This window comes from Pteropus vampyrus, unplaced genomic scaffold (assembly GCF_000151845.1).
Source record: "Pteropus vampyrus isolate Shadow unplaced genomic scaffold, Pvam_2.0 Scaffold124, whole genome shotgun sequence".
NCBI lineage: Eukaryota > Metazoa > Chordata > Mammalia > Chiroptera > Pteropodidae > Pteropus > Pteropus vampyrus.
The window spans coordinates 2,090,540-2,115,419 of record NW_011888905.1 but is presented as its reverse complement, the minus strand read 5'-3'; the positions used below and the strand labels follow the sequence as shown (position 1 = coordinate 2,115,419).

At 58.3% G+C, this 24,880-nt stretch overlaps 4 protein-coding genes across 11 annotated transcripts in view; 2 read left to right on the top strand and 2 right to left on the bottom strand.

Annotated features, from left to right (window-relative positions):
• Positions 1–3,058: 3,058 nt before the first annotated feature.
• Positions 3,059–6,987, bottom strand: PYGO2 (pygopus family PHD finger 2). Its single transcript, XM_011366437.2, has 3 exons — positions 6,663–6,987; positions 6,188–6,237; positions 3,059–5,758 (listed from the first exon to the last, which is right to left on the bottom strand). The coding sequence occupies exons 1-3, from the start codon at positions 6,763–6,765 to the stop codon at positions 4,691–4,693; spliced, it is 1,221 nt and encodes a 406-aa protein (XP_011364739.1). The 5' UTR covers positions 6,766–6,987; the 3' UTR covers positions 3,059–4,690.
• Positions 6,988–7,393: 406 nt separating this feature from the next.
• SHC1 (SHC adaptor protein 1) lies at positions 7,394–17,276 on the bottom strand. Of its 6 annotated transcripts, XM_023534270.1 has the most exons (13): positions 17,096–17,275; positions 13,648–13,815; positions 13,013–13,083; positions 12,445–12,508; positions 12,169–12,288; positions 11,871–11,924; positions 11,637–11,688; positions 11,340–11,466; positions 10,497–10,695; positions 10,341–10,410; positions 10,130–10,261; positions 9,701–9,985; positions 8,988–9,636 (listed from the first exon to the last, which is right to left on the bottom strand). In XM_023534270.1, the coding sequence occupies exons 2-13, from the start codon at positions 13,810–13,812 to the stop codon at positions 9,110–9,112; spliced, it is 1,866 nt and encodes a 621-aa protein (XP_023390038.1). In that variant the 5' UTR covers positions 13,813–13,815; positions 17,096–17,275; the 3' UTR covers positions 8,988–9,109. The 6 variants fall into 6 exon arrangements, with proteins under 6 accessions (XP_011364737.1, XP_023390037.1, XP_023390041.1 ...); XM_011366435.2 differs by lacking the exons at positions 8,988–9,636; positions 17,096–17,275 and adding an exon at positions 7,394–8,960 and having other exon boundaries at positions 9,747–9,985; positions 13,648–15,477; XM_023534269.1 differs by lacking the exon at positions 17,096–17,275 and having other exon boundaries at positions 8,985–9,636; positions 13,648–15,482.
• Positions 17,277–17,485: 209 nt separating this feature from the next.
• On the top strand, positions 17,486–20,934 carry CKS1B (CDC28 protein kinase regulatory subunit 1B). Its single transcript, XM_011366434.2, has 3 exons — positions 17,486–17,649; positions 19,723–19,850; positions 20,418–20,934. Exons 1-3 carry the CDS (start codon positions 17,591–17,593, stop codon positions 20,468–20,470), a joined length of 240 nt encoding a protein of 79 aa, XP_011364736.1. The 5' UTR covers positions 17,486–17,590; the 3' UTR covers positions 20,471–20,934.
• Positions 20,935–22,901: 1,967 nt separating this feature from the next.
• FLAD1 (flavin adenine dinucleotide synthetase 1) overlaps positions 22,902–24,880 on the top strand; it is a 5,487-nt gene continuing 3,508 nt past the window's right edge. Inside the window, exons 1-2 of one of the 3 annotated variants that reach the window (XM_023534333.1) lie at positions 22,902–22,922; positions 23,480–23,704. In XM_023534333.1, the coding sequence (XP_023390101.1) occupies positions 23,624–23,704 (81 nt within the window). In that variant the 5' untranslated portion in view covers positions 22,902–22,922; positions 23,480–23,623. The other 2 variants (XM_011366431.1, XM_011366432.1) reach the window with 2 other exon arrangements.

The window sequence follows — 24,880 nt, the reverse complement described above, 5'->3', positions numbered from 1 at the left end:
AAACAGCCTGGTTCCAGGCCTTCTGACCCTAACACCTCAGCGCTTCTGGGCAGTGCCCGCCCTGCAGATCAGAACCTGCGACAGCCAGAGTAGCTCGGCTGTCCCGGGAACAGCGGGGCCTCGGGAAACCGAACTGACCTTGAGAGGTCAAGGAAGCAAAGGACTGGAAGGGCTCTGGGGAATAACCCGGCCAACTCTCTCACGCTGTGGTCAGGGCAGAGGAAGCCCAGAAAGGTACTGGTCTGACTCGCAAAGGCCAGCAGGGAAGAAGAGCGGGGAAGACGGCCCAGCCTTCCCTTCACCGCCCCAGGCTCCCCCTCAGTCGCTCCGTCCTCCCCCAGGGCTGAGAGGACGAGACCCCAGGCCCCCTTCGGCCCTGCCTCGCGGAGCCCCGCCACGGTCCTCTGCGTGGTCTAGTTCTCCACGCTGGCTGCCCACTGGAGTCGCCTAAGATCCTGATTCAACTGGCGTCAGGCTCAGGCACAGGTCTTTTTAAAAACCTCCCAGATAGACAAAAAGCAAACTAAAAAAAAGGAAGAAAAGAAAAATAAAAATCCTCCCAGGCGATTCGCGTGCAGCCGGGGCTGAGAACCGGCATTGCTGAGCTCCGTCTGGACGAACCTTCGGCGGCTCTCCCGTCGCTCTCGCCCCGATTCTAAATTCTCTTCCCTTCTCGGCGGTCCCCAGAGTTTCACCTCAGGGAACCTGAAGGTGACTGGGAAAAGGGCTTTAGGCAGCTACCACGTGGAAAGACTATGGCCGGTAAAGCGGGGACAAAAATCGGGGCTGTGGACCAGCCCGGCCGACCTATGGTGACTCGGCAGGTGGGGCTGGGAACTCTCTGCAGCCTCCAGAGCCTGAAGTGCAGGATAAGGAGAGAGGGGCCTACCCCGCCATCCAAGGCTCAGACTGTCCCCTCGGGTCCTAGGAAAACGGATGCCTGACTGAGGGGCTGGAAGGGTGACAGGTGAGGGAGAACTCAGGAAACCTGGGACACGGGAGCGAGCGTGGGCGGACAGACGGCAGGCCCACCTCGGGAACCACACGCTGCACCTGCCCCTGAGAGACATATAAGTCCTGCACGGTGCCCTGCTAACCTCCCACGGCCCTTCGAGAACCCAGCTGGGACAGAGCCGTGTCCTCCCGGATGCCCACACCTCCCAGACACACACCCATCCCACAAGGAGACAGGAGAGAGCTGTGAAGATTCCCCGTACCAAATCCACGGGACACCCCGATCGGCTTCTACCGGCATCCGGGGGCCACCCTTGTGCCGCCTCTGCTCTCGGGCCCCTCCCCCGCTGCCATCCTCTCCCCATCCCCAGTTGCTGCGTGTGACTGATGACAGGTGGTGGCAGGAAGGAAGTGGCAGCAGCTCAGGCTGAAGTCCCTGTTTATCCCTGGCTATGTACAGCCTGCTCAGGTCCTCCAGAACCAGGAACCATGGCAACCAGTGATGTCAGACCCAGTGTCTCCATGGAAACCAGAAATGGTATTTGGGTCAACAAGACAAACGCTTGTGAGACCCATACAGGAGACAGACTGGAACCCCTGCACTCGGGGTTCTAAGCCCTGGCACCTCTCTCTTGGTTGGGTTCTCCCAAGATCCCAAAAGATCCCGTCCTCCCAAGCAACCTCCCACCGCCTTATTAGGAAGTCCCTTCCTCCCGCTCTCTAATCTGCACCCTTCTGCCTGGGTCCTCACATCTCTTCCTTCTCATCCACCACTTGGAAGGAAACGCACCTCCACCCGCCCTCTCCTCCGCTACCCCCTGGCTTCTCCCGCCCCCCGCAGGACAGAACAAAAACATCCTCTAAGGATTGTCAGAGGCTTCTGCTATTTCTAAAACACAGCTAAAGGGGGAGCTCTCCCACTCCGTACAAGGCTGGGAAGTCTGGTCTGGCTCGCTGCAATCCCTCTAAGAGCTGTACCCCTACACCTCTAAAGCAAATGACCTAGGGCCGCAAGTCCTTGCCTGGGGGACTCAGAGCAAGTTCCTGTTTTGGAAACAGCCGTCCATGGTCCCCCTTCCCCAGGCCGGCAGTGACAAGCAGCTCCGTGGGTCCCTGGCGGAGGCCAACCCTTCCTCTCCCGTGACCCTCCGCCCCCCAGCAGACCCAGGGCCCTCTCCCCGTTAGGGGTTTACCTGGCCCAGCTCTCGCCTCGGTCTGCAGCTGAACTTGTTGCTGCCTCCCCTGATTCCCAGCCTCTGAAAAGAGGGCGGTCATGTGACCACGGTTTGGCCAATGGGAAGTCAACTTCCCTGAGGGGGCGGAAACTTTTGGCCAATGAGAGCTGGCGTTGAGAGCCAGGGGCGGGGAAGGGGGGAGCTGCACGGCCCTTAAACCTGGGCTAACCTTCCGGTGGGGATTGGGGTTCCAGCAAACTGAATTTTGGGTGACCTTATCTCCTTTCTCAGTGTCTAGTTCCTAGAGGGAAGACTCCAAACTGAAAGACAAAGGGTGGCATCTTCCAAGACGACAGGGACAGGGGCCGGATTGGTCCCAGGACAGACAGAAACAGCTGCAGGCTGGGGGAGGGGAGGGTGGCCAATCGTGGGTTGGAAATAGCCGTCCCGCCCCCCTCCCCACCCTGCTCCAGTGCAGGCTGCTTAAGGATGCCACTGCTACTACTTTAAAAGAGGGGTCTCAAAACAACCCAAACTGGCATCTGCTAGACCAGGGGCAGCCCCTTCCTCCACCCTTGGAGCTACGCTTGACTCCTAATCCAAACAACTGGGGGCTGGGGGGTGGGCGCCAAACCCAGAGCCGCTAACTTGGCACTTGTCTCCCTGAGGCGTTGGAGCCAAAGCTCCCACTTGGCTCCAGGCCCAGCCCAGGAATGTGCTCAGAAAAGAAACCGGTCCTCAGCAGGGACACGGGTGGGTGGGGCACACAAGACTCCTGGGGCTGGGTGGCTTGTACCAGGGCCAGCTCCAGGGCCCAATCTTTCTGCTATTCTCATTAACAGGGGCCCTCAGCCCTCCCCCCCAGGTGCCCTTCCCTGTATGAATGGTTCATTCCAACCTCAGCACAGGAACAGCAAGGAGTCCCTGTCTGGATTTTCAAGTCATTTTATTAACCCAACGGTACAAAAGACCCCCACCACTGCATCTCTGCCGCCCCTACTTTCTTCCAAAAAGTAGTGGAGTGAGGGACTGAGCAGAGGTCCCCCCCAAGAACCACTTTACAAAATGCAGAAGGGGGGAAGACAGCACAAAAATAGCAACAGATAAGAGGGGCAAACAGAACCACAAACACAACTGCAGTTGAGCAGCAGGGGGCTGCCCTCTCTGCTGTCTTAGAGTGGGAGGGGGCACTGGAAGAGAAGCCCAGAGCCGCTCCTTTATTCTTCAGCCTCCAAGGCTGCTGACCGGGTGTTCACATGCCCGCGTGTGCTGGGATCCAGGGGACCACCAACTCCCCTGGGGCCATGCCCGGCCTGCCTTCCCCACCCCGAGGAATGTGCGCACGCACTGTGCTGTGCAGAATAGCAGTTGTGAGGGGCTCCTGGTCAAGCCCCAGGCCCATCTCTGGCAGATAGTGCTTCACAAATAAAAACAAAGCCCAGTGCAGGACTCTGGCTGACAGGTACGGGAGCTGCTCGCTCACCAGGCCCAAGATAAAAAGAATCGCAAGGAGGGAGAACACCCAGTTCCCAGACTGCTTCTCTACCTCGGCGATGAGGGTCTCATGCCACCCCCAAACCCCACCCCAGGCTGTGACGGGGATCCCGGCATCAGGAGAAATGAGGTATGAGGGCTCTGCACCCTTTTCAAGCTTGCCTTTGATCAAGCCAGGGAGACAGGGAGTGAAGGCCCAAGAAGCTGAAGCCCATCGCTGACGGGTGGGGGCGGGGGGCACCGAGTCCAGGCTCCCGGGGCTGTCCAAACTTAACTTCACATATTCTGGTCTGTCAGACCATATATCCCAATTTTTGGCAAAATGGTCATTAGGAGAAAAGCACAAGAGAGGCTGAGAAAGGACCAGTGACTTTGGTATGAGGGAGGTATGTCCCGACCGTGTCTCTTACCCACTCTCGAAGCCCCAAATCACCAAGAAGGGCGGTGGCCGAGAACTCTCTTGCTTCGTTAAGCTATTTGGTTCTGAGGGGGAGGAGTCCAGCCAGTATCAGAGGAGGCAAGGGGAGGGTGGGAAAAAGGAAGATTCCCCCGTGACCCCCTAAAGCTGTCTCCCAGAGCTCACGGGAGGGCTACTGCAGCGATGGGAAGGGCCCCCCAACTCCTCAGGCCAGAAACCTCTTAACTCTTAAACTCCAAAAACTAAGGCTGGAGCTGTGGGGCTGGACAGGAGTGTTAGGCACGGGTGTCGGGACCACCCATCATCCGCAGAGGGGACCCTCCTGCCCTCCAGATGTTCCCCCGGCCTCTCTTCTCTCGCGGCCATAACCTTAGGCCTCCAGAGACAGCCACCGAAACATGGCTCTGCTCGGCGGGGCTTTGGTTTCCCGGATCTCCGTAGATCTCAACGCGAAAGTCTCCGGAAAAGTGAGCGATCCAGGCTCCTCCGCCCGCCCACCTGAGTTCCTCTTCTGCCCCCAGGAGCCACTGCGTTTCTGCCCCCAGGGGGATGGGAAGCCAGTGGCAGCAAGGACCCAGAGCCAGACAGGGACACAATCACCCTGGAAGAGCAGGACGGGACTTCGCTTCCCTGGGCCGCTTTGCCAGCATCACCCGTCGTTGGCAGCCACCAGCTGCCCCATGCCCTCGCGGACGTAGACAGACTGGATGTCCTTGGTCTTGAGGCAGAGGTCGCAGGCCCAGACGGCGGAGGCCTCGGTGGTCAGCAGCCCGTAGGCGCTCTCGGTCATGCCCGTGCACTCGCGGTGAAACCACTTCTGGCACGAGGCCTCGCACAGGATGGCGTCCTGGTCGTCGTTGACCTCGCTCCGGCAGGCGCCGCACGGGTACACCAGGCCGGGAGGGGGCTGGGGCCCCGCGCCCCCGCCTGCCTTGCCGGGGGGTGCCAGGCTGTTGGCATCCGGCGTGCCGCCCCCCCGCCCGCTGCTGTTTGGGGGGAAGCTGGGCTGGTTCCCATTAACAGTGGCGGCCGGGGGGCCCGAGGGAGGCTCCTGCGGGAAAGCAGTGGGGGCAGGCGGGTTCGGGGGCTTCCCCCCATCCTCGGCACCAGGGCCCGGAAAGCCGGGGTCCGGGCCAGGGAAGGGACTGGTGTTGGGGGGCAGACTGGGGAGCCCCTGACCGGGTCTCTGGAGAGGAGAAGGGCCAAAAGGCGCCCCTGGCTGGGCGAAGCGCTGGGGGAGAGTGGGGGCGCCCAGCTCCCCTCGAGAAGGCTGTCCCATGGTGGGCGAGATCATGGGGCCAAACCCCCCCACCGGGCCTGGCATCATCTGTCCACCAGGAGGGCTGAAGCTCTGGCCCAGGGGCTGGCTGAAGGGCTGGCTGGGGAAGCTCATGCTGCCGGGGGCTGGGTAGGCCGGGCCCTGAGGGGGCATGTTGAAAGCAGGGCCCATAGGGCTGGGAGGGAAAGGGGGTGGCTGTCGCCGGAGAGGCTGGGGACCCCCTCCACCCCCAGTGCCGTAGCCTGGGGGCACCTGGCCTGCCATGCCCCCCTGGACACGGAAGCCTCCAAAGGGGACAGGACCGCCAAGGAAGGGAGGAGCAGTGCCCCCCACCTTAGGGGCTCCGAAGTCATCCTCGAAAGGGTTGGATGCAACCAGGTGATCCACCATGGGAGTCGGCGGCGGCGCAAACTCCGTCAGATGCGAGTAGGCAGGACCCTAGCGGGGGACAGAGAGAAAGGGGTTATGGAGGGAGGCACCAGAAACACCACGCACACCTTGGAGGCTGGATCCAGCCCACTCAGATCTGAAGCCAAGACGGACCCGAGGATGCGACAGAGAGCGGAGGACGGCGTGCACTTGAACACAATCTCTGGCACCCTGAAAAGGTAAGTGGCCAGTGGTGTCATCGTGAGGGCACCAGGACAGGAAGAATGGGAGAGGAAGGTTCTACTCCTGACTGATGAGACCTTTGCCAAATCATCTCATCCCCCGCCCCCTTTTGGTAGCGAGTTGAAGGAAAGAACCAGAACGGGAGAGGAACAGCTTTTTCTTGTCCCTACCCCTGACCAAGACACGAACACGCTGGAGTGGGAGAGGGGCGGGGAAGGGGCTGCTGGGAAGGTCTGCGCGCCCCCCACCATTCACCTGAGTGTTAGACTTCCTTCGCTTCTTTTCTGGGCTCTTCATCTGCAAACCTGGGGGAGCAGCAAAGGGCAGACACGAACAAGTTCCCCTGAGGCCTCCCCAACCCCCCCCTCCTCCCACGCTCGGAGCAAGGCTTCCAACTCCACCGTCCGCTGCTCGTTTACTTAACAAACACTGACAAAAGTGGAGTATGAAAAATACTTGTCCGACCACCCTCTCAGCTGCCTCTTCCTTTCAACGAGACATCCCACGTCTTGACACCCAGACTCTCAAGTGGCTCCTGAATTCCACATGCCCCCAAACCCTAGGGTCCTCAATCTATGACACCTGCCCCCAACCCCTGGAGGGGTTCACCCACCCACCCTCTTCGGGGCCCTCGGCCTAAAGACCCCCGCTTCCCCGCGCCCGCCAGGCCCCCCTCCGAGGTCCCCAAGTCCCGGGCGTCTCCAGCCCCCGGCCCTCTCGGCGCCCTCACCGGCCTTGCCCTGCTTCCTCCCGGTGCTGGGCGGCGCAGGGGGCGGTGCGGGGCCGCCACCTCCCTCCAGCTTGTCCGGTGGGGGCGGCGCCGAGGCGGCCATGGAGTGGGGGACCCGGGTCAGCGGCGGCGGCGGGGGACGGACGCGCCCTCGGCTCGCACCATCGCCGGGAAGGGGAGTCGGGGGCAACACAAGCCCCCGCGCTGCGGCCACCCCGAGTGGGGCGAGGGGCAGGGGCCGAGCCGAAGCGCCAAGTGCGCGCTCGCCCCAGCCTCACCGCCCGCCCGCGGCCGCAGCCACCGGAACCGGAACTCGACTCGGCCGCCACCACGGAGCCGGCGAGGGGGGGACTGGCCGAGATGCTCCCAGAGCCCTGCGAGGGAGGACCGTACCACTGCACGACTGGGGGGGGCGCGTCCCACGGGGTAGCGACGCGGGCCAGCTCCCTAGGACAGGCGGCGGCGGCCCGCTGCCTCTGGGCCAGATCTTACCACCCGGGGCCGAGGGGCCGCCGCAGGCGCGCGTCCAGGAGGGCTGGCCGCTTGTGACCGCGGTCCCCTCTGCAGACGCGAACGTCGCCCCTGGACCGTGGCCCTCCCGACACACCTCCGCCACACACCCCCGGGGGTCGCGGGCGGCGTCCCGCTGGAGCCCGGCCCCAACGAGGCCAGGTGGGTCCCGCCGCCGAGGGCCCGCGGCGAAAAACAGGCAGCGACAGGGACTAAGAGGCCGAGGTAGAAGAAATACGAACTTTAATGAAGATTCTTTCCCTTTGGTATAAGTGAGACCCGTGAAAACATCCAAACAGCAAAAAGGAGGCGGCGAGGGTTCAGACGGTCAACTCTCCCTTATCTGCCAGGCCTGGGGGCGGGCGGCGGGCAGCGGGCGGCGGTGGGAGGTGCTCAGTGGCCGCAGCTTGTAAGTTTCCGCAGCCGCGCTTGGCCTCCCAGCCTCGCGGTAAGAGGCCGGAGTGTTTCTCGTCCTAGCTCAGGACTGACTCTCTCCGCCTAGGGTCTCTCTTAGACAATGCCAGCCCCCCGCCGCCTCAGGCCGGGGTGAGGACAACGCCAAAGAGTTGTAAAAGGCTTTGAAAAGTCAAAGAGGTGACTGTGAGTGTAATCGATTACCATCGCTTTGTGCTCAAGAATAAGCCATGGAAAACAAATTAGGAAAGTAATCTACAGCCCTAAAATATATGCATATAAAATAAAAAATAAATGCAGCTCCAAATCTACGGATGGCATTGGGGATTGTCTACTGCTTCAGAGTCTCAATGCCCGCTGGGGCTCCACAGAATGCACCTGGGAGAGCTAACAGTTCAGGAGCCCAGGTTCGGTCACCCTCCGGCTTCCCCAAGGGGAAGTAGGGTGGAGACAGGAGGAAGGGCTGCACTTTGGCGTAGAACATAACATGCACGCTACACGGGAGGGCGGGAGCGACCGAAATGTATATACAGACCGCTGGGCTCGGGGGCCAGAACCAGGAGGCACTGAGCAAAGAAGGGGTCTTTCTCCCCCCTGGCCGGGAGGGGGGCTCTAAGGCAATCTCTGTGGGTGACACAGGCCCAGGGAGAGGGGACGGCTGCCACTCCTGCCTCACTTCTCCCAACCTAAACCGGAGGGGGTCCCAGAAGCCAAGAAGGTCTCGGCACTCCTATCCTTGACCTCAGGGGCCTGAGAACTCTTTGCATAAAATATCTTCAGACCCAGGAGATGGTCAAAGGCACAAAGTTTGAACATTGGGAGGGAGGGTTGTTGAGAGGGGTCTGGGGTACCCTGAGCCCAGGGGTAGACCGAAGGTGTGATGTGTTCCCCATTCCCTGTTAGGGTGACCGTCACCACAGGACATTTCCCACGATGAGGCATACTGCCCGGGCCTCGAGCATCCACCTGCCTGGGGAAGGGGGTAACAGGTTGGCACAGGAAAGGCCCTGGGCAAGGGGCCACTTCTACGTTAATACTTTGGTGAGGTTGGGGAGAAGGAAGTTCTGCCCCAGGCTCCTGACTCGAGGCCTGCCCCTCAGCCGGGTGCGGAACCCAGTGTCCACGCCACCCCCAGCTGCGACGCAGAGGCTGAGCCTGCGGAACACTCCCGGCGAGGCCCTGCCAGTCAGGGAGCAGTGGAAGGGGCCGAAAGGCTCTCCGGGAGAACACCTGGGACAGTCATGGTCACGGCCTCCGGGTCACAGGCTGCTGTAGACACAGTTCGCTGCCCGCAGAGATGATGGGCAAGTGATTGTCCATGTGGTGGCTGATGAGGTGGCTGACACTCTCAAAGCGGTGATCCTTGGTCCGAACCTGGCAATGGGAAGGGGGAGGGTGGATGCAGGTGAAGAGGCACATCAGACCTCAGGTCCCAAGGCTGAGGAAGCGACAGTAGAGAGGGCTGAGGTCGGAGAAAAGGTTGGCAGGGGCGGGGCTGTCAGGCCTGCTCACTGAAGAGGCAGCTACAGCCAGCCAGCCCTGGGAGGGGGCAGATCAGGAAACTGTGCCGCTGAAGGATGCCTACTCCTCCTTTGCCCTGGAGGAAGGTGGCAAGTCTCAGGGGCGGACACAGGAGGAAAGGAGGTGGAAAGGAGGCTGATGTTGCTGCAGAAGAGAGAGCAAGACTCTGAGGGGACCAGCTGCCGGGCCGAGCCTGCGGAGGAGGAGGGAGGGAGCCCCTCTTGCAAGGGTATCCAGCCCGTAACCATGCGACACTGAGCATCGCAACCTCTCCAGGATGCTTTCCTCATTTGTGACAAGAGGCTCAGGTGAGATGAGCACCTGGCTCTCCGGGGCGTCAAGTCTGGCTGGGGGTGTGAGGACTGGCCAGGACTAAAGGGGACCCGGCTCAGGCTCAGGGATGAGAAAGAGGGAACCCCGAGCCCATGGACAGCGGTGCTGGGCACCCTGAGCGCGGGGAGGCCCACGCAGAGGCGGCCGGCCGGGGAAACAGGAGGCGGGAATGCCGGGGCAGGCTGCGGGGAGGGCAGGCTGCGGGGAGGGCAGGCTGCGGGGAGGGCAGGCTGCGGGGAGGGCAGGCTGCGGGGAGGGCACTGAGGCTTCCCTTCGGCCACCCCACCCGCGGCCTTGCGCACTCACCACGCCCTCGGGGTCCACCAGCAGCAGGTGTTTGGGCTGCCCGCTCTGCAGGCCGGTGAGCACGTACTGGCCGGGCGTGGTCGTGCTCTCCCGCACCAGGAAGTCCCCGTCCAGCTGCAGCAGTGCCTCGGCCTCCCGCCGGCTCAGCTTCCCGTGGAACCAGGGTTCCCCCCGGAGCTGCTCGGCCATGGCCACCGAGTGCGGCGGGGGAGGCGCCCGAAGGGCATCTTCAAAAGGCTCTGGAGCAAAAAAGGGCCAAGAAAGGCAGCTGGCACAACCCAGGCCCAGGCCCAGGCCCCAGGGTCTCCTGGGGGGAGGCCTGAAGGACAGAGCCAGGGGCACCGAGCGGAATTCGGGGACGCAGGGAGAACAGCGGCACTCACTCATGTCAAAAAGGTCTCGCGGCGCGCCGCCATTGACCGCCAGGCCGGGCGGCCCGGCGCCCGCCCCCGCGTGCCGGGCCTTGTCCAGGTGCTGGACGTTGACATAGGAGGGGTCATCGAAGAGCTCTCTGCCTGCGGAGGAGGCAAGGGAGGCTGTCCAGTGACCCAGCCCTGCCTCCTGCACCCTGGCTGTCCCTCAGCCCCTCTGTACCTGGGCAGGGTGGCGGAGGTGGCATCTGCTTGCGGACTTCTGGGTCTCCCCCAACAGGCTGCCCCACAGGCTGAAGGGACAAAAATAAGATGAGACCAGAGGCCCTAACGAGCCACTCCTATCCGGGGTCCAGACCCCTCTATCCAAGCCACTTACCAGCGTAGCTCCCAGCTGGGTGGGCGGCTGGGCACTGGGCGGGGTGGGGCGGGTGGCCCCCGGGGCGGCTCCCTCCCGAAGCCTCATGTCCACCACGCCCCCAAGAGGGGGTTCCTTCCCCGGGAAGTCATTATAGTACTGATGGTCAGGTGGCTCTTCCTCCTCCTCATCCCAAGCCGAGCCATCGAAGCCGGCCATCCTGAGAGGGGCAGGAGGAAGTGAGGAGCGCGGGTGGGAGGACACAGGCGGGGACGGAACAGCGGCCATGTCTGGGGATGTCCAGGGATGCCCGGCGGGGCGGGGTAGGCCCGAGGCCGGGCGTCTGGGCGTCAGTATGAATAATCATGCCTTCCTCCTGGCAGCCCTGGAAGGTAGGCCTTAGTTCCCTCCCCAGGTTTATAGATGGGGAGAGTGAGGGCCACAGGTGAAAGGTGAGCCCAAGGCTTCGCAACAGAAAGCCACCCTCCCTTCCTCAAACTCTTGAGGCTTCTAGGGGCACGAAAGCAAAGAACTAAGGACGGAGAACTGGGCAAGAAAGAGCGACGCCGGACGCCAGGCCGTGGGAATGAAGAGCGCCCCCAGCCGGGGCCAGGCTGCAGCGTCAGATCCGGGACCAACTGCGGCCAGCCACGAGCAAACAGGGACGCACTGGCACCGCAGCGGGCAGCGCCCCGAAAGCCCTTCCTGATGGCCACAGGAAATGCGAGAATGGCAGGAAGCGGGAAGCAGGGGCACACGGGTCATTTCCTTCCCGGAGCCATTCTGAGCAGGAGCGTGGGAAGAACAGAGCCACCATCCCAATCGGCTCTGGGGCCCACGAGCTGCTCCCCGCCACCCACTCACCTGTCGTGGGGGGTGACCAGCTTGGGCGGGTTCCTGAGGTATTGTTTGAAGCGCAGCTCGAAGGCCTGGCCAATGGTGCTGATGACGTCCTGAGCGAGCCCTTCGGGACACTCCAGGATGTGGCAGGCTGGGGGCACAGCAGAGGCTGCCGGTGAGCTCTGAGGCGGGGTGCTGGCAGGAGGCACGGACAGGGGCTCTCGTCCTCCTCGGCGGGAGCCCCTGCTTAGCTCCCTGGGTCCTGCTCACCTGCCTCACGGACAGTGCCCCCCCCACCCAGCGCTCCCCACCACGCCTCACCTCTCTGATTCACCGGGTCTTTGGCAACGTAGGCGACATACTCGGCTGTGTCCTGGGGCAGACAGAGTCGAAGAGGCGCATTAGCTCGATCTGACAGGCCCACCTCAGTCGCGACCCCTGGGTCCCAGTCCTTTCCGGGGGTCACCTCCACCCCAGCACAGCCGTTTCTCTGGCCTGTGTCTTCCCAAGCCCCGCCCCTTACTCTTCCCCAAGAACCTTTGCTCCGCAACTCACCGGGTCCCCGCCGGACGCAAACGAGATAGACTGCATGTGGTGGTTGGCGATGATCTGAGGGTTAGGGCAGGGGACGGAGGAGGGAATGACACGTGTCAGGCAGCCTCAGGCGCACCCGAGTGCCCCCCACCCCTGGCTCAGGACCCTGGAGCCTCGTCTTTCGGCTTCTCCCCCCTCCCCACCCATCCTCCTAGTCTCCTCCTCCCCTACTGGCCTCTCCCAGTTTTTCACCCTCACAGCCAGGTCCCCCGCCCCACTCCCGTTGGGACTTCTGGTCCCCCTGCCCAGCCCCAGCAACCTGTTTGCAGTCTGCGGCCATGAGGTTGAGGCTGCTGGTGGAAACGGTCAGAGTGATCGGCATTCCGGCGAATTTCAGGTTACTCCTCCCCAGAATGGAGCTGAGCGGGCGGCTACAGGGCTAAGGAAGGGCCCGAGGCGCTCAGAAACTGGGGATTCGCAACCCCCAAAACCCCCATGCTCCTGCCTTCTGGCTGTGTCCCCACATCCCAACCTTGCCTTCGCCTGCCCCTCCACAGGTCCCAGCAGCACCCCTAGCCCCACCGACCCCAGGTACCTTTCTCCTTCTTGTTGCTCCCTTAGCACCTGGCACAGCCTCGCACACCAGACTGATGGCCTCCCTGGGGAAAGAGGGGTACTCAGACCCAGAGCCCGCCTCCCACTAGGCTGGGGCTGCCACAGGGCTGGGGGAGGGGAAGGCTAGGCCAGACTCCAGGGGCACTCCAGGCTCTTTGTCGTGGTGGATTGAATTAAGGGCCTTTAATATTTGATGACACCGAGGCCGCTTCCTGGCTGATTGGGTTAGGGCCTCAATGGGCTGGCCCCACCCCTTTCCAGCTACCAAACGTCCCATTCCCTTCCCAAAGGCAGCAGCCACCTCTCATCTACCCCCATATTCCACTCAAGCTCCAGCTTCCAGCTGCCTCTGCCACCTCCCCGCCAGCTCCCAAGCCTGGATGAGGAAGAGGGATGCAGGAAGAGCTGCCTCTTCGTTCAGACTCAGACTCACTCCCCTCACTTTCTCTCGGTCCCCTTTACCACCCGAAGGCGAGCCACGACTGGCGCCACCAAGTGTCCGCCTCCCCTCCCCCTCCCCCCGGGCTCCCCGGTTCAGGCCCCCTGACCTGGTGACCTGAGTCCGGGTGTTGAAGTCCAGAGCACGCATTGACTGCAGGACCTCCACGCAGCCCATGTACTGAGGGGAGGATGGGAGGGTAACGAGTCAGCCGCCTCCCCCCAACCCTTCCCAACGGGTCCCAGGAGTTTTCTCTACGTGGTCCCTAACGGAAGTGGAGGTGAAGTTCTGCCACAGCCCACAACACACACTTTGTGACAATGGAGAATGGGGACAGATGGGAAGGGCAAGCTGGGAGGACATCATGCACCTAGAAGAGAATCCAGAGAGCAGTGACAGGCACTGGGTGGGATGAGGTGACATCTCTAGGAGGGGGAGAGGACCCGAGGGGACGCTCAGGAGTCACTCATTCCAACAGTAAGGGCCTCCCACGGGCTGGACATCATGCTAAGCATGGCGGGGTGGGGGTGGGGTGGGGGAGTCACAGGGAGGAAGCGGAGTCTGGGCAGAGCTGGGAGGGAAGGGGCTGCAGAATCAGGGGAGCAGGACAGGTTTCAGAAACAGAGCACCCCGAAACAGAGGGAGTTGCTGGGGAAGAGGAGGGCAACAGAGACTCCCCCAAAGCCAGAGTGACAGGGAACTGGAGGGATCTGGGAGGGCACAGGAGGGAGGATGTTCACTCACCCGGACCAAGTAGGAAACCCCAGGTCCCATGACTTTGTCGTTGGGATGCAGCCAGCCCCGCGTGGGCTTATTGACAAAGCTCCCGTGGCGGGTCCACTCCTCGCCCCCCAGCTGGCCCCCTTCCACCCGAGTCCTGCGCCCGCCGCCTCCACTCAGCTTGTTCATGTCCTGGAGGAGGGGCAGGGGGCCTGAGTCTGGCACAGCTGCCCCTGTGGTCCCCTCCCCATCCTCAGCCGCCCTGCCTGGCTCCGCCTTCGGCCCCAGGCGCCCCCCAGCCGGGTTGGCCAGCTTCAGGTTGCTCATCCGGGGGAAGAAGGAGCACAGGGTAGTGGGACTATCGTCCCCAGGCAGCGGTGGCAGGATGGGCCCCAGGGACGAGGCTGATGGGGAAGGCAGCTCCTCTGGCGGGGTGGACCCAGAAGCCCCCTCCTCCAGCGATGACAGAGACTCATTCCGAAGTGGGTTGTACTTGGGCTTGGGGGGCAGGAGATCCATGGCTGGAGCGAGAGGGAGGCTGCTGCCCGGCCCGGCCCCCCTGCCGGTCAGGGCAAGGGGGCCAGGCAGGGGCATCCCCAGGCACTTGGCCTGATCGGCCGCTATGGCCTAGGGATCTCAAGGATCCTGGGGAGGGAGAGGGACCAGCAGCTCCAGCTCCTCCGGCTTCCCCAGCTCAGACCCAGGTACTTCCAAGCCCCATCCCCGCCCAGCGCAGAGCCTCTTCTCTGGCTGAGAGAAGAACAGGCTGGACCCAGAGCTGCCTGGCTCCTCCCAGGGGCGGGGAGCCCAGGGGAGAGACCAATCCCGAGGACAGTGCTGACTCACAGGCTCAGAGGGGCTGAGTCCCCACCGCCGGCCCCCATACAAACAACTAGTAATCCGGGGAGGAGTGAAGTGGGGGTGGGAGGGAAGGATGGAGGAGTGAGAAGGAAAGGAGGGGGATAAGGGGTCTGATCAATCCAAACAGGACATGGTGGCCGAAGGGAGCAGGAAGCCGAGGGAGGAAACAGAGGCAGCTGGGGGTGGAAAAGGGAGGGGACCCCTGAGCTCAGCATTTCCCTTCCTGTCCTGGTTGAACACTCAAGTTCCCCCATCCTCCAGCCCAGGCCAACCCCACCACTACCACACCGTGGGGTGCTGGCCCCAGGGAGCCGGGGCCATTAGCATCCTCTGTTACAACAGCTGTGGACAGGAGCAAAAGAATCGGGGAAAGGAAGGGAGCGGTCCCAGTGGATGCAGAGCGGGGCCGAGAGGAAGGGCACAGCTGGCGAGATACGGGGAACGAAGTCCACCCTGGGTGGTGCATCAGAGAGAGCAGAGGGCGGGCTGGTGCGGCCCTGCTCTCTACGGTGGCACCGACCCTGCCAGGAACAGTGGCCTCGGCCAAGCACTCTCATGGCCTCCTTTCCGCAGGCCTAGTTAGCAAAGCCAGCTGTCAAAGGTAGAAGAGGGGAGCGGGGCACTGTCACTAAGGCCAGCTCCCCTGGACCTGCCAGGTGAGCCACATCCTCCGTTCGCAGTGGTCACTGTGGAGGGCACACGTGTCCACTGGGAGCGTTGTGCCCCTCACACAGGGGCGAAGTCTGGCTGGAGGTGGGAGAGTGACAGTCTCCAGGAGAAGTGGGAGCTACAGACCATGAAGGGACAGAGGCGGCGGAAGAAAAATCTGTGCTAAGTACGGGAAGAAGAGGTGCCGGGAGAAGATGGGCTTAGGCTGGACACAGGACCATTCTTTCCACCCACGGTTTCCTGCCACAGCTCTGCTTGAAGGGGCCACAAAGTCGGAAAGTGACCACAAAAGAAGTAAGACACATATACCCCCGGGGCTGACCCCGGAATCACCTACCCTTACACTACTTCATTAGATAAAGAGGCAACAATCGGACGATTACAGCGGTTAACAAACCACACGTGAAACCTGTTAGGCGCCGCGCTAAACTCCTTTCCCGCCCTAGTCCTCATCCGCGTGGCGCTGTCATTCCAGCCACCGCCCCTGAGAAGGAATCCTAACACTCCGTTTCCTCGGGCTCCGCGCTCAGGGCCAGAGCGCCAGGGAGGCCCTCAGCCACAACCTCACACTGGGACACACACCGGGACGTCTTCACCTGTAGGGAGGGGCGTTCTGCTGGAGCCCGCAGGGTCCAGAGGCAGGGGATGACCAACAGGTGTGGGCATTTAGGAGCAAGGAAAGCGGAAGTAGGGCTCTTTAAATCTGCACAGGCATGAGACTGCCTGCTGTGAGTCTGGGTGACCGGGTGTGGGGGAGAAGCCGCGTGCGCCTCCTCAGCCCGGCAGGGAGGGGGAGACAAGAGCGGCGGGAAGTAGCAGGAAATGGCGAAAGCCTCAGGAATGTTTCCAGAAGGGAACGCTGGGCACGCGGGACCAGGAGGAATGCCCAGACAAAAACCCGGGGGGAGGGGAAGCCAGCGAAGCGGTGGGGGCCGAGCAGCCCCTTAAAAAAAAAAAATCAAACAGCAAAAAGGTCGCTGTCCCCTACACCCGCTCCAAGACATGGTTTTCTGCTGGTAGAAAACGTCAGGTCCTTTCACACATCAACAAATAAACGGCCCTACTCAAATCCCGTGGTACAGGTACGAAACATAACGGCTGTTTCTGGGGGACGCGGGTTCTGGGAAGGGAAACTCGGGGAGCGGGGCTGGGAATCTATGAGCAAGTCTCTCCCACCTTCGTGCCAAACCCCAAGTCCAGCCCCCGCTTCAAGCAGGTCCACCCTCGGAAGGAGCAGCCTCTGATCTCTTCACTCCCCAGAACCAGAGAGGGGACCTTTGACTCCCCACCCGACGGAGCGCACGAGCTCAGGAAACCCGAGCCTAAGGCCCGACACAGAAATAGGACAGGGGACTGTAAGGAGGGACGGCCCTGAGATAGCAGACAAAGCTTCTGAGGGGAAGACCGGGGTCGCACAAAGCTAAATCTCCTGAGGGGGCGTGGTCCCCCAGGACGCGCGCCTCCGAGACTTCCAGGAGGCGAGGCTTCTGGACAATGAGACGTGGATCTAGGAAGGGGCGGGCCCCGAGGGGGGCGGAGCCCCGGAGGCGTGGCCTCACGACTTCGAACCCAGTAGTTCTTTGAGGGATGGGGCTCGGGCCTTTGGGAGATAGGCTTTTTGATGGACAGGAGTTAGCGGAGAATCGTCGCCTCGGAGTTTCGGGGAAGTGGAAGGACGAACGTGGGCTCTCTTGTAGGAGGGCTGGGAAGCATGTTTGGGGGTGTGGCTTCCAGGAAAGCTGGGCGACGGGGTGGGGTCGACGGCAATACACAGAAAACAAGTCGGGGTTCAGGGAGCCCCCTGAAGTTGGAAGGTGGGACTTCCGGGGAGGGGGTCTCGGAGGGCGGGACTTATAAATGAAGACCGGAAGTAGGGTCCCGGGAGAGGGGGTTCCGGGGTGGAGGAGTGGGTCACATAAGGAGAAAAAAAGTCCCCACTCACCAGGGCCTCATGGAGTCGCCGCACCGCACCGCGGGGTGATCTGGTTCTGGATCACGCCACTGCCTCCTTAGGTCGCTGCTCCAACTTTCTCCCCGGGCCCGGCCTCCCTGGAGAAACTTTATTGCACTCACTTCCGGCCTCGCTAACCCCTGACCCTCTACCTCACCGGCCCTCCTACTGCCGTCCCACTTTCCCGTATCGGCCAATGGCAGTGCGAGAACTCGCACAGGGGCCGTACTAGCCAATAAGAGGCCTATTTTTGACCTAAGTTCTTTCTTGAGAAACGCAAGAAGTGCGCTCCAATAAGGACTCGACGAGGAGCAAATCTAAGCCAATAGGAGGCTTGAAGATGGGGTTGCCCCGCCTTAAGCCGTAGGAACCAATAGGAAGGGCGGGCGGTGTGTTTGAAAGTGAGGCCAAAGAAGGGGGGAGCGCGTGCTTCTGGGAGTTTGGTGGTTGGCGGCGCGGGGCTGACGGTCGTCAGGCCGAGCGATCATGTCGCACAAACAAATTTACTATTCGGACAAATACGACGACGAGGAGTTCGAGTACCGGTTAGTGCCGGCGCGGGGGGCATAATGAGGTCGTGAGCTTTGACAAGTGAGGGCACGAGGAGTTAGTAACCAGAGCAGAAGCGACAGAACCGGCGCATGCGCGGCAGGCTCACGGGACGGCTGTGAGAGCGTTGAGAGCGTAAAGCGCATGCGCGAAGGGTAGGCGGCTCTCGGGAAGGAAAGTGTTAGCGAATTTGGAGTAAACTCTCTTGATTATTATGTGTCGACCACCTGCACGCTTTGGGTTCCTGGATCATTCTCCACGTTATTGAGCAAGTCGATCTGGCCTTCTTGAGTCTGCTCCTATCACGGCAACGCCATAGAATCATAGAGCCGACTGGGAAAAAGTGGCGAAGGCGGAGCTCGAATTTTCCTCTCTTCAATGTAAGGGAGAGAGAGAGAGAGAGAGCGAGCCTGCGTATTGCTCATTAATTCGTGGAAAAGGGGTGTGGCAGCCCCGGTTTTTTTTTAGGAAGGGACTTCGAGGAACTGGCGTGGAATAAAACTGGCCAGGATCGTTGAGAAAAGATTTAACGTGGACCTAATCGATACCCTTTAAATATTTGAAGGGCATCTATTTAGGAAACGATTAAGAAGTGCTTATAGGTTTCAGGTGTTCTACGAACGTAGACCAAGGAGAAGCCATGGTGTCTGCTTTCACCAAGCCTAACGAATCTGTAGAAATACTTCAGAAAGAAGGTGATAATTGGCATGGTAGGCATAGGTACAGGTTTTGATGGGAGCACATAGTTCTCGCCAAGGATGGGAAAGAAAAGAATCCCTACAGAATTTGCATTGGCTAAATCCTAAATTCGTAATTCTAGATTGGAGAATTGTGGAGGACAGAGGGTTCTACAAATGTTGGCATTCTCTTAGTCTGCGTTAAGTGTAGTCCTTAAAACAACTTCCTAGTTCGTACCTTGTCCCACATGAGGAACATAAAAGGAAACTTGTTTGCGTTTCTTCTCCAGCCTGGTGCAGTCTCTGCGCCCTCTGGAGAACTCAGTGTGCTGACAAATACATTAACCGGCTTTATGGCAGGTTTGGGGGAAAAGACCCCAGGCCCTGCGCGGAGCCAGTTAGTTAACTTTCTTTTCTTCAGCTGTTTTCCTCTACATCAGAGCTAAACTTACCAAAACTGTGTGCTTACAACACGTTGCAGGGCTAAGGAGAAGTCCCTGGTTTCAGCCCCCGGAAGATGTAAATACCCCTTGACAGTGGCATTTTGGTTTAAGGAAGACTTTTGTTTTTATTGTGTTTTTTGTTTTGTTTTGTTTTGGGGGGGTTGTTTTGGGTGGTTTTGTTGGTTTGTGACTAATTGGGTAGTGAAGCCAATCTTTGTGCCAGGGGCTTGTTAGAGTGTAAGCTATTTTCAGACATTTAGACTAGAATTCTCTCCTTGAGAAAAAAAAATCTGTTACTAGCACAGAGAGCATTTAGTGCGTTCTCACTGAGCATGATGAAGTCTATCTGGGTTAGCTCAAGTCAAATCAGAGAAATAATTTCTTTGCCATGAAAGGAGACTGATCCTTGGTTAGGAAAGCACAGTTTCCCAGAAGTCGTCTGATGGCACAGCCCTTCAGGAGCCAGGAAAATGAAATTGAGGGTAGATTTTAAAGGATAAGACATTGACGTTTCATCTTCTGTTATGGCTCTTCCACACAGCACCCCATAATAGGCCTTTCTTCCCCACAAAATCACTTCCTTCCCTTCTTTACCAATTCTGTTCAAAACCACCTTTCATTATTAACACTATGTGTACTGTGGGGCCGCATTATATTGTTTTAGAGTAATCAACTAGAAGAGTAAGCTCCAGGAAGGCGGAGGCAGTATATCAACAGTGCCTGGAATTATGTGCTCATTCACTTGGGTTATTCATTACTATGTACTTTTCGATATACTTTTGTGAGGATTTACACAACTTAGCCTTTATTTCTAGCTACCTCTACCCCACAATAAGATTCTAGAAACTCCCTGCCATCAGAAACTGTTTTTTCTTTTCTCTCTTGGCTTCGTGTGCGGGCACTCCCCAACAGATTGTACCCAGTACTGACACACATGTTTCTGTTACAGGCATGTCATGTTGCCCAAGGACATAGCCAAGCTGGTCCCTAAAACCCATTTGATGTCCGAATCTGAATGGCGGAATCTTGGCGTGCAGCAGAGTCAGGGATGGGTGCATTATATGATCCACGAACCAGGTCAGTGCAATGGCTGCTTCACTGAAGGAATGAATGCTAGATCCCATAACCCAAAGACTCGGGGGAGGAAGGGCGCTTTACTGGTTTCTTACTCCACCTGCCATCTAGAGAACCTGGAGTGAGCACCAGTAAGAATAACAGTAAAATGTCTCGGAAGTTCGGAGACAACCCGTCAGTGAAAAGCCTCCTTTATATCTGACTCGATCAGAGGATGCCCTTTTTTTAAGGCCTGGTAGAGGTCACGGCCCCTCCTTCATTCTCCATCAGAAAGAGAATTCTTGGATGTGTTCCAAATAAGCCAAGGAAAGTATATTTCTTGATAAGACACCAGACACCAAGCTGCCAGGCAAAACTAATAAAAGGACAGCCCGGGGCTGTACAAACAGCAAAAGAAAGGCTGTTAACAGCTCCCTACTCTGCCAGGCTTATGGGTCTGCTTCTAAGGCCGTACACTTCAATCTGAATTTAGTTATAAAGATCTGAGAGGGTGACGGCCGGGAAATGGGCGTGGGGTACCCTGCAGGTTGTGGTGTGAGCTTGGCGCTTAGATTTCACCCACTCTTTCAGAACCTCACATCTTGCTGTTCCGGCGACCGCTGCCCAAGAAGCCAAAGAAATGAAGCCGGCGAGCCACCTTTCAGCCTCGAGCTTTCACAGCTGTCCTCACTTGCTAACATCTTCCTAATGACATTATGTTGCCTTCTTGTTTCTCACTTTGATATTTAAAGGATGTTTAAAATACACTGTTTGAATGTGCTGGCGACTACTTTGCTTCCTGAGCAGAGCCAGCAGTACCACGGCCCAGCCAGACGAGTGCTCTTGGGGCTGCAGCCTCTGCCGAGTGTGACCCCAGAAACCACAGTGAGCTCTCTGTATTCGACACAACACACTTGGCAGATGGAGGAAGCCTCTGAGTATAAAGACCATGGCTGTTACAGGGATTGTGTAAACTTGCCATTTTGTTTTTTCCTGCCAGGTGTTGTATGTATGGCGATCCATGTTTCAATGTATTGGAAACTTTCCATTTTATTCAAGAAGTCTGTTTCATGTTAAGTCTTGATTAAAGAAGAAGTTTTTATAATTCTCTACTTGTAAAGGTTTTTTCCCCTTCTCCGGGTGACCATCACAGTCAATATCACGGTTCTACTTACGTGCCCTTCAGTTAGATAATGAAGCCCAGGTCTTTGCCGATAGTGACGTATATTTCAACATTCGGGTAACTGGCTTTTAATCTAATCTGAAAAGCAGACTTCTAACTACTGGCCAAAGAGAGAGGTTATATAGGAATGACATCTCATCAAAACAAATGAACTTAAAGTTGGGGATGCTGCCTTTAAGATAGTCCCGGTGTCGGAAGGGCACAGGAGGGGAAGGGGAGGAGACCATCAGCTAGCTGCCCCACATCCATGGCCCGTTCTCGGCGCATTGGTCGGGGCTGTTTTCAGTGGTTCCCACTTCTGCTGAGCCCTAGACTCCCCTGGGCAGCTTTAAAAGTACGCGTGCCTAAGTCATTCCTAGAGGTGGTGACTTAATTGGTCTGGGGTGTGGCCTGTACACAGGTAGTTACAGCACGAACCTTTGAGAAAATGTGTGAATTGTAGCTATTTAGGAAAACATTTCACCAAATCATAGCTTGCCCTATACTTTTAAAAATAACTAGTGCTAAGGGAGATTAATCTACCCCCTTTTCCCTGTCTTCCATCCATTTATTCTGAGAGCAGTAGCTGAGGTGTGATCCCTGAAATGCATAGTAGGTCTTTGGTAAGAGCTCAAAAATGCACATTCTTGAGCTCTGCCATAGACGTACTGAATCAAAAACTCTGAGGGTCGGGCCCAGTGACATTTTCACTAGCTCTCCAGGTGATTCTGGTGCATGCTTAAACTTGTGAAGCCACTGGCAAAAGATTGGACCAGAGTTGATATTTGGGGGTTTCTTTGGGGGTGGGGTATCAAATATCACCATTATTGCTAATAAAGATAATACAGCACATGGCTTTTGTCACTAGACGATGCGGCTTTTCATTTTTTTTAGAGGTTCCCTTAATTGGAAAAGACAGGGTTTATCACTTGAGAAAGAACAGTACAGAAGCCTGGCTCGACTACTCACTTTAGTATCTTGTGGTTGTTGCGTGGCAGCCCTTCACCCTTCTGAGCGCGTTGCACGTCTGAAAACAGGTATCTCTATCTCAGAAGGTTTTTAGGACAGTAAAATAAGGCCAGGTGTGGTTCAGCAGTCCTCCAAACGACCAATGAATTTTAGATCTTTACTACAAAAGGTCTAGAAAACAGTCTATAGGCCAGGGGCACCAACAAGACAGGAGAGCTTGTTGAATGCGGATCTCAGGCCCCACCCAAGGTCCCAAAATGATTAGTATGAATGTCAAGGTTAGACCGAAGCCGACTGACATGAGAGTAAGTTAGGACGATGTGAGTCCAAAGTGGACACACGTCCCTAGTCTCTGCGAGCCCAATAACGGAGAAGTGATGTTTAAGCGCCATCCGAGCAAGGTGGGGCAAGGCTCGACCTTGTCAAAGAAGTTGAAGTATTAGCTTTATCATTTATAACAGACAGATGAAAGTTCCACACAGTACAAGCTCACCTCCACAGTCTCCCTACCTCTCAGGCAATGCTCACAATTATTCTTGGTGTCTCTCCAACGTCTATCTGCTACAATATAAAACCCCTTCTGACACGGTAGCGGCCCCTGACCTCTTAGCCAAGAATTAGAGTCGTGGATTAAAGAAAACAGTCATGCACACACGAATTTGAATACAGAACGAAGGTTGGAGTCAAGCCTCCCCTGACTTCCAGCAGCAGAAGGAAGCACCCCAAAGACCCTAAGAGAACCTCCAACCTCCCACCTCTCCTTTCGCGCCCCAGACCTCCCAGGGCCGGCCCTGAAGAGAAGCCCCGCCCCCACATTTCCGGGCGAGGCTGATCACGTGGTTGTCACCAATAACAACCCGGCATTGCTCCCGCCCGCTGGCTAAGGCTCGCGAGCGACAGTCGACTTCACCAATGGACTTGGGAAGGTATTCTGAGCGACAGCCAAAATCACCAATCAATATGAGGTAGGCCTGTGTCTAAGGCGGGACTCCGAGTACGGAAGCTGCCGCGGGACAAGAGGAAAAGAGAGAGGGAAAGATCGGGTGAAAGGGCCACAGGCAGGTGAGAACCCGAGAGAGCCCATCGTGTGCAGCGCGGTGGGGAGACACCGGGCTCTGGGCTAGAAAGGGTGCAGGACGCTGCAGAAGAAGGCGGCTGGGTTCTGGTCGGGGTGGAGGGAGCGAGCGCATTTAAAGGGGCCGAGGCCCAGAAGCGAGTAGACATTTAAAGGGACAGGTGCTTCAAAGAGAAGAGACATTTAAAGGTGCAGGTGCCCAAGATAGAGCAGACCCCGAGGAGCCGAGCTCGGCGGGTAGAAGACTTTTGAAGTGGTAGGTGTTCTGGACAGCAGGACATTTTGAGGAGACTAGGATCAAGCTTAGACGACACTTAAAAAGGCATGGGCCGGGGTCTGGGAACGGGTTCGTCCACGAGGCAGGGATAAAGCAGTCGCTTGTTAAGGGCCTGGTAAGAAAGACCAGGCACGCCTGCACTCCCCCATTGTCCTTTCTGGCTCCTCCAGGTTCCCTCGACCCCGGACCCCCTCTTCCCTGGCTATGGCCCACAGTGCCCTTTAGACCTGGCGGGACTCCCCTGCTTACGACCCCTGTTTGGGGGTCTGGGTGGCTACTGGAGGGCCTTGCAGAGGGGCAGAGAAGTCAGGACCATGGCATCTAGGGCCTCTGAACCTCCCCCAGGGCGCAGCGTGACAGCGGGCATCATCATTGTTGGAGATGAGATCCTCAAGGTGGGTCTGGGACGACCGGGGGGAGGGCGCGGCGTTCTCCCGTCCTTAAGAGCCTGCTCCACATTCTGGAGGGGGGGGGGCGCTTGCTGTAGTGGGTTCTTGGAAGGAGCCCAATACGGTGGAGGGAAAGTGACCCTCACCCTTCCAGTAACTCAGCTGAAAAACGTCTGGCAAAGTCCCTACAATTTGCCGGGCAGTCTGGCAGGCGCTCTACGTAAATGACAGGGGGCCAGCATGGAAAGGAGGTACAGGCGCACGTGTTATTTACCAGTTAAATCCAACTCGTTTAGAAAATGATCCAAGGCACTCGGCAGAGTGGGTAAGCGAGCTAGAAGGAAAGTGCTAGAAGAGAGAAATCCCTTCTGAATGACCACGGGAGCCTTATCTGGAGTCATGGTAGGCACCAGGCTTGTAATAGTAATAGTGACCCCTATTTTTTGAGTGCTTACTGGGGCCTGGCAGCGGGCTAAAATTACATCACACGTGTGAGTTTGCTAATCCGCACAACAACCCTATGAGCTTGGTGCTTTTATTATGTAAATCTTAATAGATTATGAGACTGAGGCTCAGAGAGATTGAGAAACTTGCTCTAGGTAGCTCAGCTAGAAAGTGGCTAGGGTGCTTCCAGCTGATTCTCTTCCTCCAGAGTAACATTTACCCTTAAATTCTCTGTAGAGCGGTAGGAGATGGGGCAGCCGTAGACAGACAGCCTCATATATTCTGCAAAAGAATTTGAACTTTATTCTGTATATGGTTGGAAACAACAGATGACTTCTGAGCCCAAGACTGATGCAATCTCGGTGACACATTAGGAAGGGTATCCAGGAGGCACCAGGCAGAGTGCTGTGACTGGAAGCTGGGACCCGGCCAGGGGACTGTCGCAACTGTCCAGGTGAAAGGTGCCAAGGACCTGCTCGGCGGCATGAGGGACAGAAGAGAGCAGATGGAGAGACATTTCAGAAGGAGAGTTGACAGCAGGAAGGGCCTGACTGGCTGTGGAAAGTGTCTGGGGGGTGCCAGACAACTGCCGGGCATGGGGAGAAGGCACCCGATAGGCGCTCGGGGCCAGGGCGCTGACTGTCTGCGCTGGTGGGGAAGTGGAGTCACCCGCGTAGAATCGATCGTTGAATCCATAGCATAGACGAGGTCGAGGGCACAGCGCAGAGGAGGCCCGAG